Source organism: Plectropomus leopardus, chromosome 22, assembly GCF_026936395.1.
Source record: "Plectropomus leopardus strain MGB_pleo_1.0 chromosome 22, ASM2693639v1, whole genome shotgun sequence".
NCBI lineage: Eukaryota > Metazoa > Chordata > Actinopteri > Perciformes > Serranidae > Plectropomus > Plectropomus leopardus.
In genome coordinates, this window is record NC_142197.1 from 6,643,686 (window position 1) to 6,658,806 (window position 15,121).

Consider the following 15,121-nt stretch of genomic DNA (forward strand, 5'->3'; position numbering starts at 1 on the left):
ATCCTAGCTTGCCATCTTGACCGCAAGGGATTCAGGAATGACAATTCTCAAGCTGCAGCTCTCCGTGGTCCCAACTGCTGGGAGCGTTTTAGAAGTTTTGCCTGCCCTATTTGTAGGACTGTAAGACTATGATTTGGTCATTTTTTCTTGATATTTGTTCTTCTGCCATAAGGAAATAAATAGGCAGTTTAATTGCTACTTTTTGTCTGCTTTTGGCAAGTTTATTCAAGTACAGACAAAGACGATTCAAGGCAATTAAGTGCATGTATTGTTGTCATTTCCTGCTTTCTTGTGCTGTGCTGTAAGAAGGGCTTATATTGACACATTTCATGATTTGTACATAAAGTGGCCCTTTTTGATTCACATAAAACACATTTTCAGCCTAAGGAAGACACAATTAAGGAAATTCATGCTGCTTTTCTTTAAATATACAGTTGGAACAATTGTATTTGTGAGTATTAAATTCTCTGTATGACCAAAACTATGTGGACGCCCTGTTGCAGGCTGAATGTGGTTTGATCCCCAATAAAGGAAAATTTGAATCTACAGCACTGAACGATACTTCGGACAATGGATCGTCTCCAACCTTGTGCCAGCTTAGGGGAAGGCTCTAGCCTGTTTTTAGATATTGCCCTCATATGCAAAGTGACAGTCATAAAGAAATGGTATTTCCAGGTGAAACTTGACTGGCAGAGTCCTGACCTCAATTTTACAAATTTGGCATTAATTTATACGAAGACTTTGATCCAGGCCTTATCACCCGACCTCAGTGGGCAACCTCAGTCATGGCCCTGTGGTTTAATGGGAGCGAATCCATGCGGCAAGACTCCAAAACACTGTAGCGAACCTTACTAGTGGAGTGGAGGCTGATAAAGCAGCAGATATAAGCGCCTGCTTTCAACAATCACATCGGGGCGCAAGTTTTTGGGTGTTAACAAACTTTTAGTGTCCATCAATTGAGTTGGAAGTGATCTGTTAAGTTGGGCGTGTATTATTGATTTGTGGCACTTTCTCAGCATATTGTCTGCGTTCATTTCAAAAACAGTATACGGCATGAGTTAGGGACTCTGCACTCAACATTTGTCAGGATTAGAGCAGGTTGGCCTCTTGAATCATTTAGTATCTTACTTTATCTTACTAAGCAAAGTTGCAACTGGAAGTTTAACCTTTTAAAACCTGCATGGGCACCAGTTTTCTTGCACAGTGTTCAGATACCTTTGCAAGTATTTTAACCTTTGAAATTTGATTTCTTTAAAAAAATGTGGGGAAAATGGGCAATCAGCAATATACTGACTAATTACCAATTCAGTAACTAACTAATTTTAAAAAAGCTGACAAGAAAACAATTTAGCTGGAAAAAGTAAACAAACAAAGAAATACATTTTAAATTAGGTAACAAGAAAAAAAATCTCTGATTGCAGATATTTATTATTTTTATTTTATCTTAGCAATTTTTTCAGCTCATTTTCTGTGTTCTGATACATTTCTCTCCATAGTTTTTGGCTAATTTCAGGTAAATTTCACCTAAAGTTTTACAAATCTCTAGCTAATTCTTGGATCTGTACCAGAAATTGCTAATATAGTCAGAAAGTAATCAATAAAATAATAGATTTTTCAATTATGTCATTATGTAACATTTATGTATTTATTTAACTTTTATGTAATGGAAACGTTTTGGTAGTGAACACTTGGGTAATGGATATTTTTAGTCCTCCATATGATGTGCCACAAAGCAGAAACAATTTAGCCTTGCATAATTTTTGTAGAATTTTTTTTATATGATCACATAATTTGTATTATTGTATTGATTACTTTTTCCTATATCAGCAGTTTCCAGTACAGGTCATATCTTGTGTATTTACTCATTGCCATCTTTCCATGATTTTTAAAGACGTTAAGTAAATTTGCTCAGGTTTCAAAGGGCTGAGTAAGTTTTTGGCCTTTTCTCGGAAATATGTGGACTCTGTATTGCAAACAGACATTTAGGCTTAATTCATTTGTCTGTATTTGCTGTTCGTTGTTAAAACAAGAATTATAAAAAAGTCTTTTTATATTCTTCACCTTATTGGTATTCTGTCCCACCTTTTCTCCAAATAGAGCAGTCCCTCAGCTTCTCCTTTTAAAGAACAAATCATTTCTTTTCTGTAAAATTGTTCCTGAGTCATGTCACCTCGTGCTCCTTTGCCCACCTTTGGGAGTCTCATATCATTCTACACCAAGCAGCAAAAAGCTGCTGTCGCTCACTCGGTCTCATTACATTGCTGCAGAGACAGTAGCACAGATGTCGCGGCTCCTGTAATTACATATCCGAGAGCCGAGGTGCCACGTTTGTGTTACCTCGTTGTTTATTGGCGGCTGCTGTCATTGGCTCTCTAACCTGGGAATTCGTCCTGCATTCATTCCAAGCCATTATATTATTTGTCTGCCGAGGTTTCTAAGGCACAAGACGGGGTCTTTCATTAGCAAGTTAAGTAGTGAATTTGTATGCATAAACTTAGCTCTGAGCGAATGAGGCGAGCCGTCTGAAAAGTGATAAGGGAGGCAATGTTTTTAGCTGATGGAATGAAATTGTCCCGAGAGTCCGGAGTTGAAAATTGAAGAGTGTGTGCGGATGTGTGTGCCTGTGTGCGTGCACATGTTATACATGATTGCTCATCTTGCTTACATGTCTGTCTGTGGTGGGCGGTTTCACCAACCCTTTGTAGTTGCTGCAACCTACTCTGAGTCCCCACACATTTCATTTTCTCTTCTCTTGTCTTCTCTTGTTATTTTGCTTCATTTTGACATTCAGCCCAATCAGAAAAGCTTGGCTAACCAAGCCTTTGCTTTCTTCGTGTGTTTGCTCCTCAGCAGACTGCCAATGATGGTCTTAGTGTGAGCTGTTTAAGTTGTATTGTTTTACACAGACTCCTAGCAGAACTAATCCCACAAGTTTGTAGTGAGATTTGCTCGTCACTCATTCTTGGAAGCAGATTCTCAGAGAAACAGCAGGGAAATGAAACACCAGTCCTAAAGGTAGACATGTTTTCTATTGCAATTCTGAAGTTTTTATGATATCCTATTTCATTGTTCTCATATTGTTTCCCTGTCGCTATCATTTTGTCTGACACAAGCAAAATTGTAACATGTACTTTAAAAGAAAACAATGTCAAAAAAGGGACAAAAACAATCTATTCTCTCTCCATCTGTTCTCATCCTCCTACGCCGCTCCGTCTTTCCAAATGACCTCGGGTTGGCTAACTTGTTTAGCTCCTGACCGAGTTACCGCAGCAACCACATATCACCAGGACAACCACGAGCGCTGCCGTGCATATATATGATGTACAGAAAGCAAAGCACCCTTGTGGCTATTTCTGACAGGGTTGTTGTTTACACGTGAAGTGAGTGCTGTTTGTTTGTGTGTTATACCAGTTAGTGGAGGAGTTCGCTTCACTGCTGCTGTCCTTCCAAGAATCAACAAACTAGAGCTCAGTGCCATTTCTAAATTTTGTTTATACTTTGATTTTGTGCAGTTTTCAGATGCAACCTGACATCGAATGTGAATATTTCAAAAAAGCAGACAAGTGAATCGGCTTCCTCCAGAGCAGATTTTACACACTTGCTTCGAAATATTTATTTATTCATCATCTGTTGAATAAATTCTGCTTATTCTGTTAAGGGTCTTGTAGGGCTGGAGCAGATTCCAGGTGACCTTTGGCGAAAGGTGGGACACACCCTGGACAGGTCACCAGACCATTACAGAGTTGACACATAGAGACAGACAAACGCAGCATTGATGCTGCCTGTTCAAGGCAGGAATATCACGCCGTTTATAGTTGGGAAGTGTACTTGAGCTCTACGATGGCCATTCTCCAGATTCTTAAAAACTAAAATGAACACTTTTTCTGGTGAGGTGCTGGTTTGCAAGTAGCAAAAGGCGATTAACAAGGCACACTCATCACTCTGATGCAGTCTTTGTATTTTTAATTCTGTGTATCCTTTCAGCAGATATTGCATCTATGCAAAAGCCCGCATTGGATCTGCAGCTGTGAAAGAGAACATACCTTTATATTTGTCCCTCAAGGGGAAATTAAATTTTTTCACTCTGTTGTTATTGCTTCTCTCTCCTCCTATTTCATGTTCTAAATCTGGTCAGTCCCAGTCGCACTCTGTGGCCACTATTTCCTGTTCCCATATCGGTTTTATGTGTCTCAGTGTGCAGGCCTGACAGCCACTGTGGAGGGGGCACATTGTGTGAGGAGACAGTTGTTTCATCTCTTTTACAAAGAGTGCTCGAGGAGTTGCAGAGAATACAGAGTGCAGGATCAGAGAGCCATCTTTGTTTTCCTGAACAGCAGTTCCCCCCCCAAGCTACTAGTAATGAGCACGGCTGTTCGATTGCACCTTCTCAGCTGAAAAGGCGCCTCCGTATCACCCGTCCCGCTTTTCCGACGCATCCTCCAACAACCCTCCCCCTCCCTCAGCCCATTCATCACACTCAGAATGCCTCTCACTGGCCGAGCTCATCTCCAGCAGGTCGAAGGAAGATTGATTTGTTTGTGTACAGAGGCAAAGAGAGCGCGAGGGAGCGCGAGGGAGCAAAAGGAAAAGACAGTGATGGGAGTAAAAGAAGACTGATACCAAGGTGTGTTTTTGTTTCTGGATGTGTGCGCCAGGACCAGCAGCTAGTCAGACAAGCAGATAGACAAGCACACAGCATGAGTGTGTGTGTGCATATGTGTGTGTGATTGATGTCAGCCCACAGACAATGTTTTCACTTTTTCTCACTCCCCTCTAGCGTTCACTCACCTGTCTCTGCCTGTGCTGTCTCCCTCTCCCATCCAGCATATTTAATCTCCTCGGCACAATGTGACCAGAGTAGTAGCTGTGAGAGAATTTGTCTCTTTCACCTCAAGGACGTTTTCATCTTGACCCGTAAATAGACCCATATTGGACAGATAACCCCACTGGATGAGATTTTGTCGCATCGGCAAGATATTCATGTAGGATACTGTTGAGTTGTGGGGAAATCAAAGTGCTGAGGGTGTCAATAGTCATATTTCTGCATCAGTAGTGATAGTGTCTGCTTACTGAAGCACAGACAGACTATAAAACATATTTCCAGGTACAGGGCTGCACGATAATGGAAAAAAACTGACATTTTCTTTTACTGTGATATACAGTATATTGCAATATGAAAAAAATATTGTATTTTTTTGTCCATAGTTCACTAATAGCCCTATTTGGAAATAATTAATTCGAATTATTGGTGAAGTGCATCATCTGCATCAAAATGATTTCAGGCTTGGCCGTCTACATGAGTCTCAAAAAATGAGAACTATTGAAGTTTTTCTTTTTTCCTTTTGCTTGACATTGCACATCCTGAAATGTGATTATTGCATACATACACATTGCTGTGTCGATGCTGAAACTGTAAAGCTTGCAGCCCTATTCCCAGGTAAATATTTTAATCGTTTTTGTTTCTGTATCTCTCAGAGCCTGCTGTGTTATGATGTATTATGCCGTCATATTGTGGGCTGAGGAAGGAACCTTGGGAGCTCTCTGCAAACATCTGAGTCAGCCTTTAGGAGCCGAGTTCAGCTCTTGTCAGCTCACCATCTTTAATGTAAATGTGAGAAAAAATGTTTTAGCGATGCAACTAATTTTCATTGATATCGCTTTACTTTGTATTGGTTTGATTTCATGCCTGAAAGCTGCACAGTCAGTCCGCTGTCTCCCTGCATGCCTTGTAAAATGTCAAGGTCCAATTATATTGTCTATTTTCATTTGGGTTTTCGAATTTCCTTGCCTGGGCCTAAATCGCCGCCAGCGAGCCCTGGCCCCTGCTGTAAACAGCCAAGTTTAAACGCTCAGCTCATGCTGACACGGTTCAGCGCATGTGTTGAGCCCTAATCGACGTGCAATTCAGAAGAGCCTTTTAAGGACCCTCATGGGTTCCGTCAGGGTCAGACAGATATATTGGCTTTCCGATACCGGCTTGTTATTAAAATGTGGATCAGATGATGTTGTCTAGCTTTTAATCAAAATATTATTTTCTAATTATATCCTTAGTTTTTAATTTTGCACAGCCAACTGATTATAAAAAACTTCTACCAAACAAAACGTGCCAAACTGACCTTGAAATCAGACACTGTGAATATGTTTCAGCTTCTTTACAAGTTTCAGTATTTCCCCTTTGCTCTAGTTCCATTCGGGTTATATGATAGCCGTAAATGTTGCAATGCAAGGAGTAATGGGCTCCTGAAGGGGGAAAGCAAAGGGCATGATTGGTCAACAGGGGGTCTGTCATCACTCTGTCGTGACCCTGCTCTCTGACCACATGGACGGGACTTAATGCACACCTACAGGAATACAAAATCTTCTTTTTTTTATCATTGGTGCCGAATGTGGCCTCGTCTGACAGTGATGGGCTTTGAACCCTGCAGGGAGTGGCTAACCCGCCACTGATGAATGAGGCGTACATGGTTGTCAGTTCAGAGGCCACTGTGGTTGGGCAATGTCTTTAACTCCAGATCCTTCCTCCTTGCTCTCTTCATTTGATAATATAATCCCCTCCTCAACCAACAGCAGCCCTGAGCTCGTGTCTTTGAAGCCTGCTGCGCTGAAGTTGAAAGCAGGTTTAGAGACATTTGCACTCACGTGATTAGTAGTAGAGAGAGGAAGCAGCCTGTACGCACTTAAATCGTTCAAACTGGTACCTTAACAAAATGATGGCGGTAATTTTGTCGTGGTTAATGTTGACCTCATGTCCTCAAGATTGTACCTTATAGGTACTTCACGATCTGAACTCGGGCTGTATCGAATGCCATTTTTGTATATTTGAAGCTTCTGTTGAATGGATGGCTCGGCTTGCATCGTAGTCATGGTGGTGCCGTTGCTGTGATCCTGCCGGTGGCTGAAAGCATAATCCAAACAATACAAGACTATATACAAAAAACATTTAATGTAGGCTCCATATTATGTGGCTGGTTTTTATCTGCTAGCTTATTATCCGAAAGTGATCCACTACAAGATCATATGAGTTGTTTTCATGACCTGTTGAAAGTGCTATGTACTACATTGGACGTGGTTTTATTCGGAGATTTTGTCTTTTTTAAAGCCCACTGAATAATTATAGGCCCTATGGAGTTATGGTGGATACTTAATAATCCTCTCGTGTTGAGCTTGAATGTGCACAAGTGTAAATCATCCTGTGTCCAGATTAATGTCAACTGTTGTATGTTTCTGTGTCATATTGTTTGTACTTTATGTGTTTTTACTACTACTACTCCTGAAGCGACACAAATACAGGAATGGAGTCTGAAATACTCAAATTCCTGCCAGTGGTTGACTGATTGACAGGCGGCAGCAATGCATTAAACAAACGTGAATGTGAGCAGCACAGGTTTAGTGAATCTTTTATAAGGAAGGAACTGCATTCGACATGTTTGTTCGACCCTGAGGATTCAGACTGTACCTTTTGGTGAGTAACACTGTATTTTAACAAACTTTGTTTACAAGAAATCTGCACAGGGCACCTGCAGATGTAGCATTTTGGTGGCCAGGTTCTCCCAGCAGCCCACTCTTAGTGTTTGTAGCTGACAGGTGTGTAACCCTGGTGGGCGCCTCTGTTGCTGTAGCTTTCCCACCAGATTTAATGAGGAGTCTAAAATGTTTTTTTGTGCATCACCGTCGTATCGACTGAGCTGTCATTTGCATAGCAGGCTTGCGAGCTTGAATGTTTTGCCATTGGCCTTTGCCCTCTCAGAAGTCAAGTCACTTCTGCTGTCAGCACTGTCACTGACTGCATATTTTAAAAGAATACGTGATTGAAACTGTACACTTCCCCCTGTGCAATAACAGATCTGATTCAGGTTTAGTGCACCTTTGCTGCATGAATTTGCATATTAACGAGGGGAAGTGCCAAGACACTCGCCGCCACAATAACTCAAGCACAATACATGACAGAAACAACATATTTACACTGCATGCACTCCCTATAGAGTAGATGATCTGATTACCTTTTGGAGGAGCTTGTGCATTAATTTGCATATTGGTGAACAAGAAGGGCAGCTCACGAAGTCATTTAGCTGTATTTTGTTTGTTAGCTGTTTTGTTGTTTAAAAGCCAAAAAGCTGCTTTTTGAAGGGCGATCACAAATCTGATCTAATGTTTAGTTTAACAGCCAGTGAAGCTCTCAGTACTGTTTGTAAGATTAATTATTGTGCAAAAAGCATGCACCTACAGATAGTCCAAAAAGCAACAAGTAAACAAACAGATGTGCAACAGTGTGTTATTGTGTAGAAAGGAAATAATAGAAATCACTGTGTTGAAGTTTTAACCTGGATCCCATTTTCCTTTTTTTTTTTGTCTCGAAGACAACTGTTTTTGAAATTGGTCCAGTGATGTAGTTACATTCGCATCCTGCATCCCTGATGCATTAAAATCCAAAATAACACAATAAACTCACTATCAACACTAGGGGTCAACTGATGTTGGTTTTTTAGGGCTGATACCAATAATTAGTAGTTAATGAGAGCGATAATCGATGTTTGGAACCGATATGCATTGACAATAAAATGAAAATCTTTCTGCGATATTTAGAATTTGGAATATAACTAATTACAACATAAACCTTTGTTTAAATGCCTTTAGCAAATGTTTGAGTTTGCATCTGAAAACATTATGCAAAGGATCCTTACAGAGATCTTGGTTACACACAATGAAAAACAAATTGGATAAGTTATAAAGTTATAAAAGTTATAGTTATAAAAAAAGTTTATAAAGTTATAAAAAAATTCATAAAAACCATTCTTTATCTGTTATGGGAACCTTTCTATAAAGTTATCAGACACTGATAATAGCAATGTGAGCCTGCCAGATTTATCAGATTATTATTGTTATTATGGACATTAATTGACGAATGAGTGTTTTACATTGCAGCTTGTTTTGCAGCTGCCAGCTGCAGCGCTCTTTCCTAATACTGGACCAATTTCAAAAATAGTTGTCTCCATTGGAAACTTCAACACAAAAACGTGGGAAAATATGGTCCTGGTTAAAAAATACCATCATTTTCCTTTTAAGACACACCTGAGGTAAGTAAAACTCTCTACTTGTGTGAAAAGGAAAACCTGTCAGACAGATGGAAGCATTCGGCTGCATCTTTGTTTTTGCATTTTTGACAAGAAACTGACAAACACACAGTGACTGAAAAATCCTTCTTCAATTTTCAAGTTTCAGTGTATCAAAGGAGGCAGATGCTGATCTTTGGCTGGTCTGCTGCTGTGTGATTTCTGATATCATCTAATTTACTGAGCTGGATCGATTGTGTTCATTGTGTGGGCGGGCTGGCAGGGCTGACAAACAGGCAGGTCCTCGCTGTATACGGAGCACAGCTGGGTGGAGGAGTCATGGAGAGCCCATTGAAGCTGTCATAGTTTTGCATAATGTAGGTTAATGCTGTTCACAGGAACAATGCAACCGAACACCACACAAGCTTCTTTGATCAGCCCACTATTAGTAGGTTTTGATAGAAAGCAAAAAAGCCAGAAACTATGAGGCTTTGTAAAGATGTGGGCGTTGCACTACAGATCCAGAGCTCTCATGCTTTGACTAAAACTTTATGGGCCTCCCACATAGATTTGAATCTTTATGCATCTCTTTTCTCTCTGTCTCTCTCATTAGAAACCGGCTCAGCCATCACCTCTTCATGCATCGGTCTGGGGAACTCACTCACGCCACCCGCAGGTCAGGCTGGCAAACCAGTTCCAGGTTATAATGGTAAGAGTCAAGATCTGTCAATCTACATCCCACCTGAAGTACACATTTATTTCACTTTCTGCTCATTATTCAACTTTTTCTTATTTTCAGAATTGAAAATTACAGATATATTTAAAGGAGTTGTGCGCAAGATTTAGTGGTGTATATGAGTGAGGATTGCCGAGTGCAATAATCTGAAACTTCTCTAGATTAGGATTCTTTTACTGCTCAATTTTCAGGCGTTTTTAACCGAGAGCAAAATTATCCGCACATGTAGCTTCGTTTTCAAAACAGAGGGACTAGGTGATTAAAACCAATAAAAACACTAAATAAAGCAGTTTCACGTTACTTGGCTTGGCCTACAGGAAAAATCTCATCCATGGTGCACTTTATATCCATCTGTATTTAAAAAATCTAAAATCTGCCCTGCATAATATAACTTTACATTTAAGTTTTCTTGGCAACATAGCTTATGGGTCACACAATATCAGGCTGTTTAGTATGCTATTAATGAATTCATTTCTTTATCTGGCATACTAGCTTAAGTAAACCCTGAATGGCCCTACCTATAGAAACATGGCAGAGCAACATGTAACAACTCATTCAAAAAGTAGCGAAAACAAAATAATTCTTATTTTAGGTGATTAGAAATTAAAGACAAGATACTTATACCTACGCCTATATTCCATTTGTACCAAAATATCCCTCGAAATCCTGCACACTGGACCTTTAAAGCAAAAGTGAAGTGGACAAAACTTATCAACTGCTTGTCATTCCCTGCAGAGCATTTAATATTTTTGCTCTCCCAGTTTGCCAGCGGGTGATACAGCACCTCTGAATATGAATGCTCTTCCCTTTCCTCTAGTCACAGTGATCGATGATGACATGCAGGAGGTGAAGCCAAGAACCCTGGGAAATATCGTGGTTAGGTAAGCTGAGTGATTATGTTCACAGCTGTGTGAGCAGCTCAGTCATTGCTTCACCTTTGCATGCCGACATATTTAAAAAATCGACACAAAAGCTCACTCTAATTAAATTTAAACAAACTTTTAGTCATTTATCTCAGTAATTCACTGTCAAGGGGCTTGTATGTGACTCCAGAGAATTTTGTGTTGCAAAGGTTGTGTGTCTGTTTTTGTTAACAAGCTGCCTGTGCAAAGTGGACTTCATCAAAAGCTCCTGCAGTCAACCCTTAGCCCTTTGTGCCGCCTTATCTTCCAGCCTGCTACTATCTGTTATCACTCTCCAACTCCATTTCCCTGTTCTCTGTAACTGCTGGTATTGACTCAGTGCCAGCACGGGGGATTTCCAAGGAACTTGCATGTAGTGCACACAAGGATAACCTCAGGTAGAGCTGCAAGCAGACGGGAACAGCTGTGTGACTGTAGCCAGAAAGTCTGTATCCACAGCTTCATAAAATCATAATCAATATTTACAGAGAGTGAGGTTGCTGTAGTGTTTTATGGCTTCTAAGCAGTGTGTACTTTAATGCCAAGTCAAAAAAGTGCTTGTATAAATTATATTTCAATTATATAATGTTGCTTTTGTTATGCATTTTATTGTTTCAAGTGTGGGTTTTGTGCGTAGGAGGCACTCGCCAGTGAAAGACTCTAAAAAAGAAATGCAGGCAGCAACACTCATACATCAGTTGCTTAGTTTTGGCTGAAATAATATTGGAAGGGAGAGTGTAGCTTTTTGCTGCTGACATAAACAGCAGAAACTATTCTTTTTATCAGCATCAGATAAGATTTTTGGTGCGAATATTATCCATGAAGTGAAATCAATCCATGCAGAGGCATGTTTAGGGTTCAAACTTGGGAAATGGGATCATCTTGGTCAGGATACTGGTCAAGAAGGGGGATTACTGGTGGTGCATGGATAAACAGAGATTGAGTAACCGAGCTCTCCTGTCTGCCGTGTGTGTGTTGTGTGTGTGTGCCAAGTCTCAGTGTGAGTCAGGCGTAGTGAAGTCCAGCAGCGGCTGGCTGTGTGTCAAGACGGTTATCCAGTAAATCTTATAGACTGCTCTTGATGCTTAATGAATTTAAAATGTTTAAAAACTTTCAGGGTTCCCACAGTCATGGTAAACATTTTGGAAAAGTCTTTTTTTCTTGACATCTCTTTATATTTTCCCCAAACTTTTAAAAAATAATATTATAAATCTGCTAATTTTTTTGCAATTTACATCATATTTCTTGCCAAGTTGCTTATTGCCTTTTTTCCTGTGTTTTCAAAGGAATTCAAACCAATTTGCTCAGGGCCCAAAGGTCCGAATACCTGTTGAAGTTGTCTAAAAGCAGCACAGACTCACCGTTATTATATTTTGTACTTTTATGACAGAGGCAGGGGTAAAAGAGAAATATTAGGATAGAGCTACATTTTAAATGCATTTTCCTTTTTTCTTCAGACTACCTTTACCACCTGGTGCAGCATTGTCGCTGTGGCAAAATCACACTCTATTCAAGGAACTCTACTTCACCAAGTTCCCGGTAAGTCGTGTGAATGTTTCCTCAGATTATGATGTTCATTGGACATTAAGTAATTTGCACAGTTATCAGATTTTTCAGTACTTTACTTTCTATAAGAACAATTCAATTTAATTGAAGTTCCCTCAATTGTCCTTTTATGATACTGGATTAATAATTTAAAAGTAGGCTGTGGTACAAGTGTGGTAAAAGGTGGCCCCCTAGTGGTGAAATCTTTCATTACATATATTTACATATATACATATATATATATAAACAAATGGAGAGACAACAGTAATTTCACTCCATTAATTCACATATATCATCTCTGAGGCTCCAAATATTCTAAAACATGATTTCATTTTTCCTGTTCAACCATCAGGGTTACTACGACACCATGGATGCAGGTTTTGTGGATGAGGAGGGCTTCCTTTACATCATGTCCCGATCTGATGATGTCATCAATGTGGCAGGTCACAGGTTGTCAGCTGGAGCACTGGAGGAGGTAGGACAAGGTTTTCCCAACTCCTCTTTTGGGTATTATTTTGATTTAGATTGATTTTTTTCCAAACATTTGAAAAAGGAAAATAGATTTTTTAAAGTAATATTTAAAGGCAATTAAAAACATAAAGCTGAAGAAATGGTCAAACACATGATGATTTGATTTACATATTTGAAAAGGAGTGAGAAGAAATACACATTTATTTAATCCCATCCCTTCTCCATAAGTCATTGAATTTTTAATTAACCAGCTAACTAGTTAATTTAAACCTGTTCTCTTAATAACTAAACATATATGCGTACATACACCTTCCCAAAATCAAATATCTTCATTTTTCCATTATTGTTTACAGACAAAAGCAGAAGATAAACTCAGGAAAAATAAATATGAAGTAATTTAAAAAAATTAAACAGCAACCCCTTTAAACACCTAGTGATTGTGAAACCCCCTCCTCATCAATGTACCTCATGAAAATCATGTTTTTATACATTATTTTAAACTGTTTGCAACTGTTCCATATCGTGTGTGTGTGTGTGTGTGTGTGTGTGTGTGTGTGTTTTGCAGTCAGTGCTGCAGCATCCTGCAGTAGGAGACTGTGCTGTGGTGGGTCTGGAGGACTCTCTGAAGGGGGTTGTTCCCTTGGCCCTGTGTGTACTCAAGAATGGTGAGGCATGTCAGATTTAAAGCGAAGTAATAGTATCGTAATATACATTATCTCTGCATTGTGACTCCTTCAGTAACAGTATTTTGCCATGTTTAGTTTTTCGTCTTTTTGAAGAAAGATACTTTATTGATCCCCATGGGGAAACTTTGATTTGTTACAGTTGTTCTGATGCCTAGCAAAGAGAAATAAGAACCAACACAAAGTAATTAAAAATACAAAATTAAATAGAAATACAGAAATAACAAAAACAATAAGCACCAGTAATTGCTAGCAATATTTAAAAATTAAAGCATGTGTTATGTGCTGACTATGAAAAATGTGTGAAAATCCTATGAAATATAAATACAGTAATGTTAATAAACAATTAGTACAAGTATGTGAATATTTAAAATTATAAATATGTCATGATATAATAATAATGTAAAATGTAATGTGCTGAGTCTAAAGTGCATAAAATAAAAAATAAAACTGAAATAAAGTAATAAAAACAATTAGAACAAGTATGCAAAAAATTCAAAAACTAAAGGATGTATAATGTGTTGAGTATGTAACATGAGTAAAACAAAACAGAAATACAGCGTTATCAAGAATTACTAATGAGCATTAGTATGTATATATTGGTGTTATAGATATGAGAAAATATATTAATGTTATATGTAATGTGCTGACTGTAAATTGCATAAAAATACAAAATAATAAATAAAATGAACAACAAAAAAGTTACAAGAAAAACAATTAGAATAAGTGTCTAAATATTAAAAAATGAAGGTATGTATAATGTGCTTGTGCTTAGCAATAAAATGTGAATATTTAAAGTTTTAAATATGTAGTCATATAAATGCAGTAATAGACACAATTAGCACGAGTATGTATATTCGAAGTTGTGTCAAACTTCATCTGCTGTGTGTATCAGGTGTGGAGAAAAATCAAGAGGAGATCATAAATGAGATGGTGAAGCTTGTGAGAGACAACATTGGACCAGTGGCTGCCTTTAGGAAAGTGCTTTTTGTCCGAGGATTGCCGAAGACGCGCTCTGGCAAGATCCCCCGCTCTTCTTTAGCCAACCTGGTCAACGGCAAGCCTTACAAGGTGTGTGACAGCCGCTCAGCAAACAGTTAATCTCATTTTGTGATTCAGAATTTGAGTAATGAAAAAAAAAACTCATATGATAGAAAAATGCTATAAAAAAGTCATGGTAGTATGCCAAAAAAAAAAAATCAAAGTTATGTAGTCAAAAGGTCATTAAAAGTATCATATTTATATATTCCAAAATAGCAATCCACAGAAATATCAGAACAATTCATAGTCAACTATGTCCTAAAACAAGAGGTCATAATATGTTATGAAGTAAAAAAAAAAAAAAAATTGCATCGTACACAAGGAACTGTTAAATTGGTGAACAACTACTATACTAAAAATTGTTCTCTCAGTTGTCACCTTAACAGAGTCAGTAACTAAACAAAAACCTTAATCACAAATAAGTCCTAATTTCTATGTAATGAGTGCAAGGCCTTCTAATACATCATTAGAAGCATGTCTAGACACATCATAGTATATCATGTTGAAAAAAACGACCAAAAGTGTCCGTTTTTCATTTTTCGCCATACTATACTATGAAGTTTTCGGTCATTTTTTCGACATGCTATATTATGACATTTTTGGTGGGTTTTGATCATTTTTTAAACATACCATGCTATTATGTGTTTTTGGCCATTTGTGTAACATTCTATGCTATGATGTCTCTGTGCATGC

At 38.5% G+C, this 15,121-nt stretch overlaps 1 protein-coding gene across 3 annotated transcripts in view; it reads left to right on the plus strand.

The window, feature by feature from the left end:
• acss3 (acyl-CoA synthetase short chain family member 3) overlaps positions 1 to 15,121 on the plus strand; it is a 74,535-nt gene that overhangs the window by 36,698 nt on the left and 22,716 nt on the right. For all 3 annotated transcript variants that reach the window (XM_088073036.1, XM_088073037.1, XM_088073035.1), the window contains exons 10-15: positions 9,664 to 9,759; positions 10,604 to 10,667; positions 12,146 to 12,227; positions 12,586 to 12,708; positions 13,270 to 13,369; positions 14,283 to 14,458. In XM_088073036.1, coding sequence (XP_087929162.1) covers positions 9,664 to 9,759; positions 10,604 to 10,667; positions 12,146 to 12,227; positions 12,586 to 12,708; positions 13,270 to 13,369; positions 14,283 to 14,458 — 641 coding nt within the window. The remainder of the gene's footprint in view (positions 1 to 9,663; positions 9,760 to 10,603; positions 10,668 to 12,145; positions 12,228 to 12,585; positions 12,709 to 13,269; positions 13,370 to 14,282; positions 14,459 to 15,121) is intronic.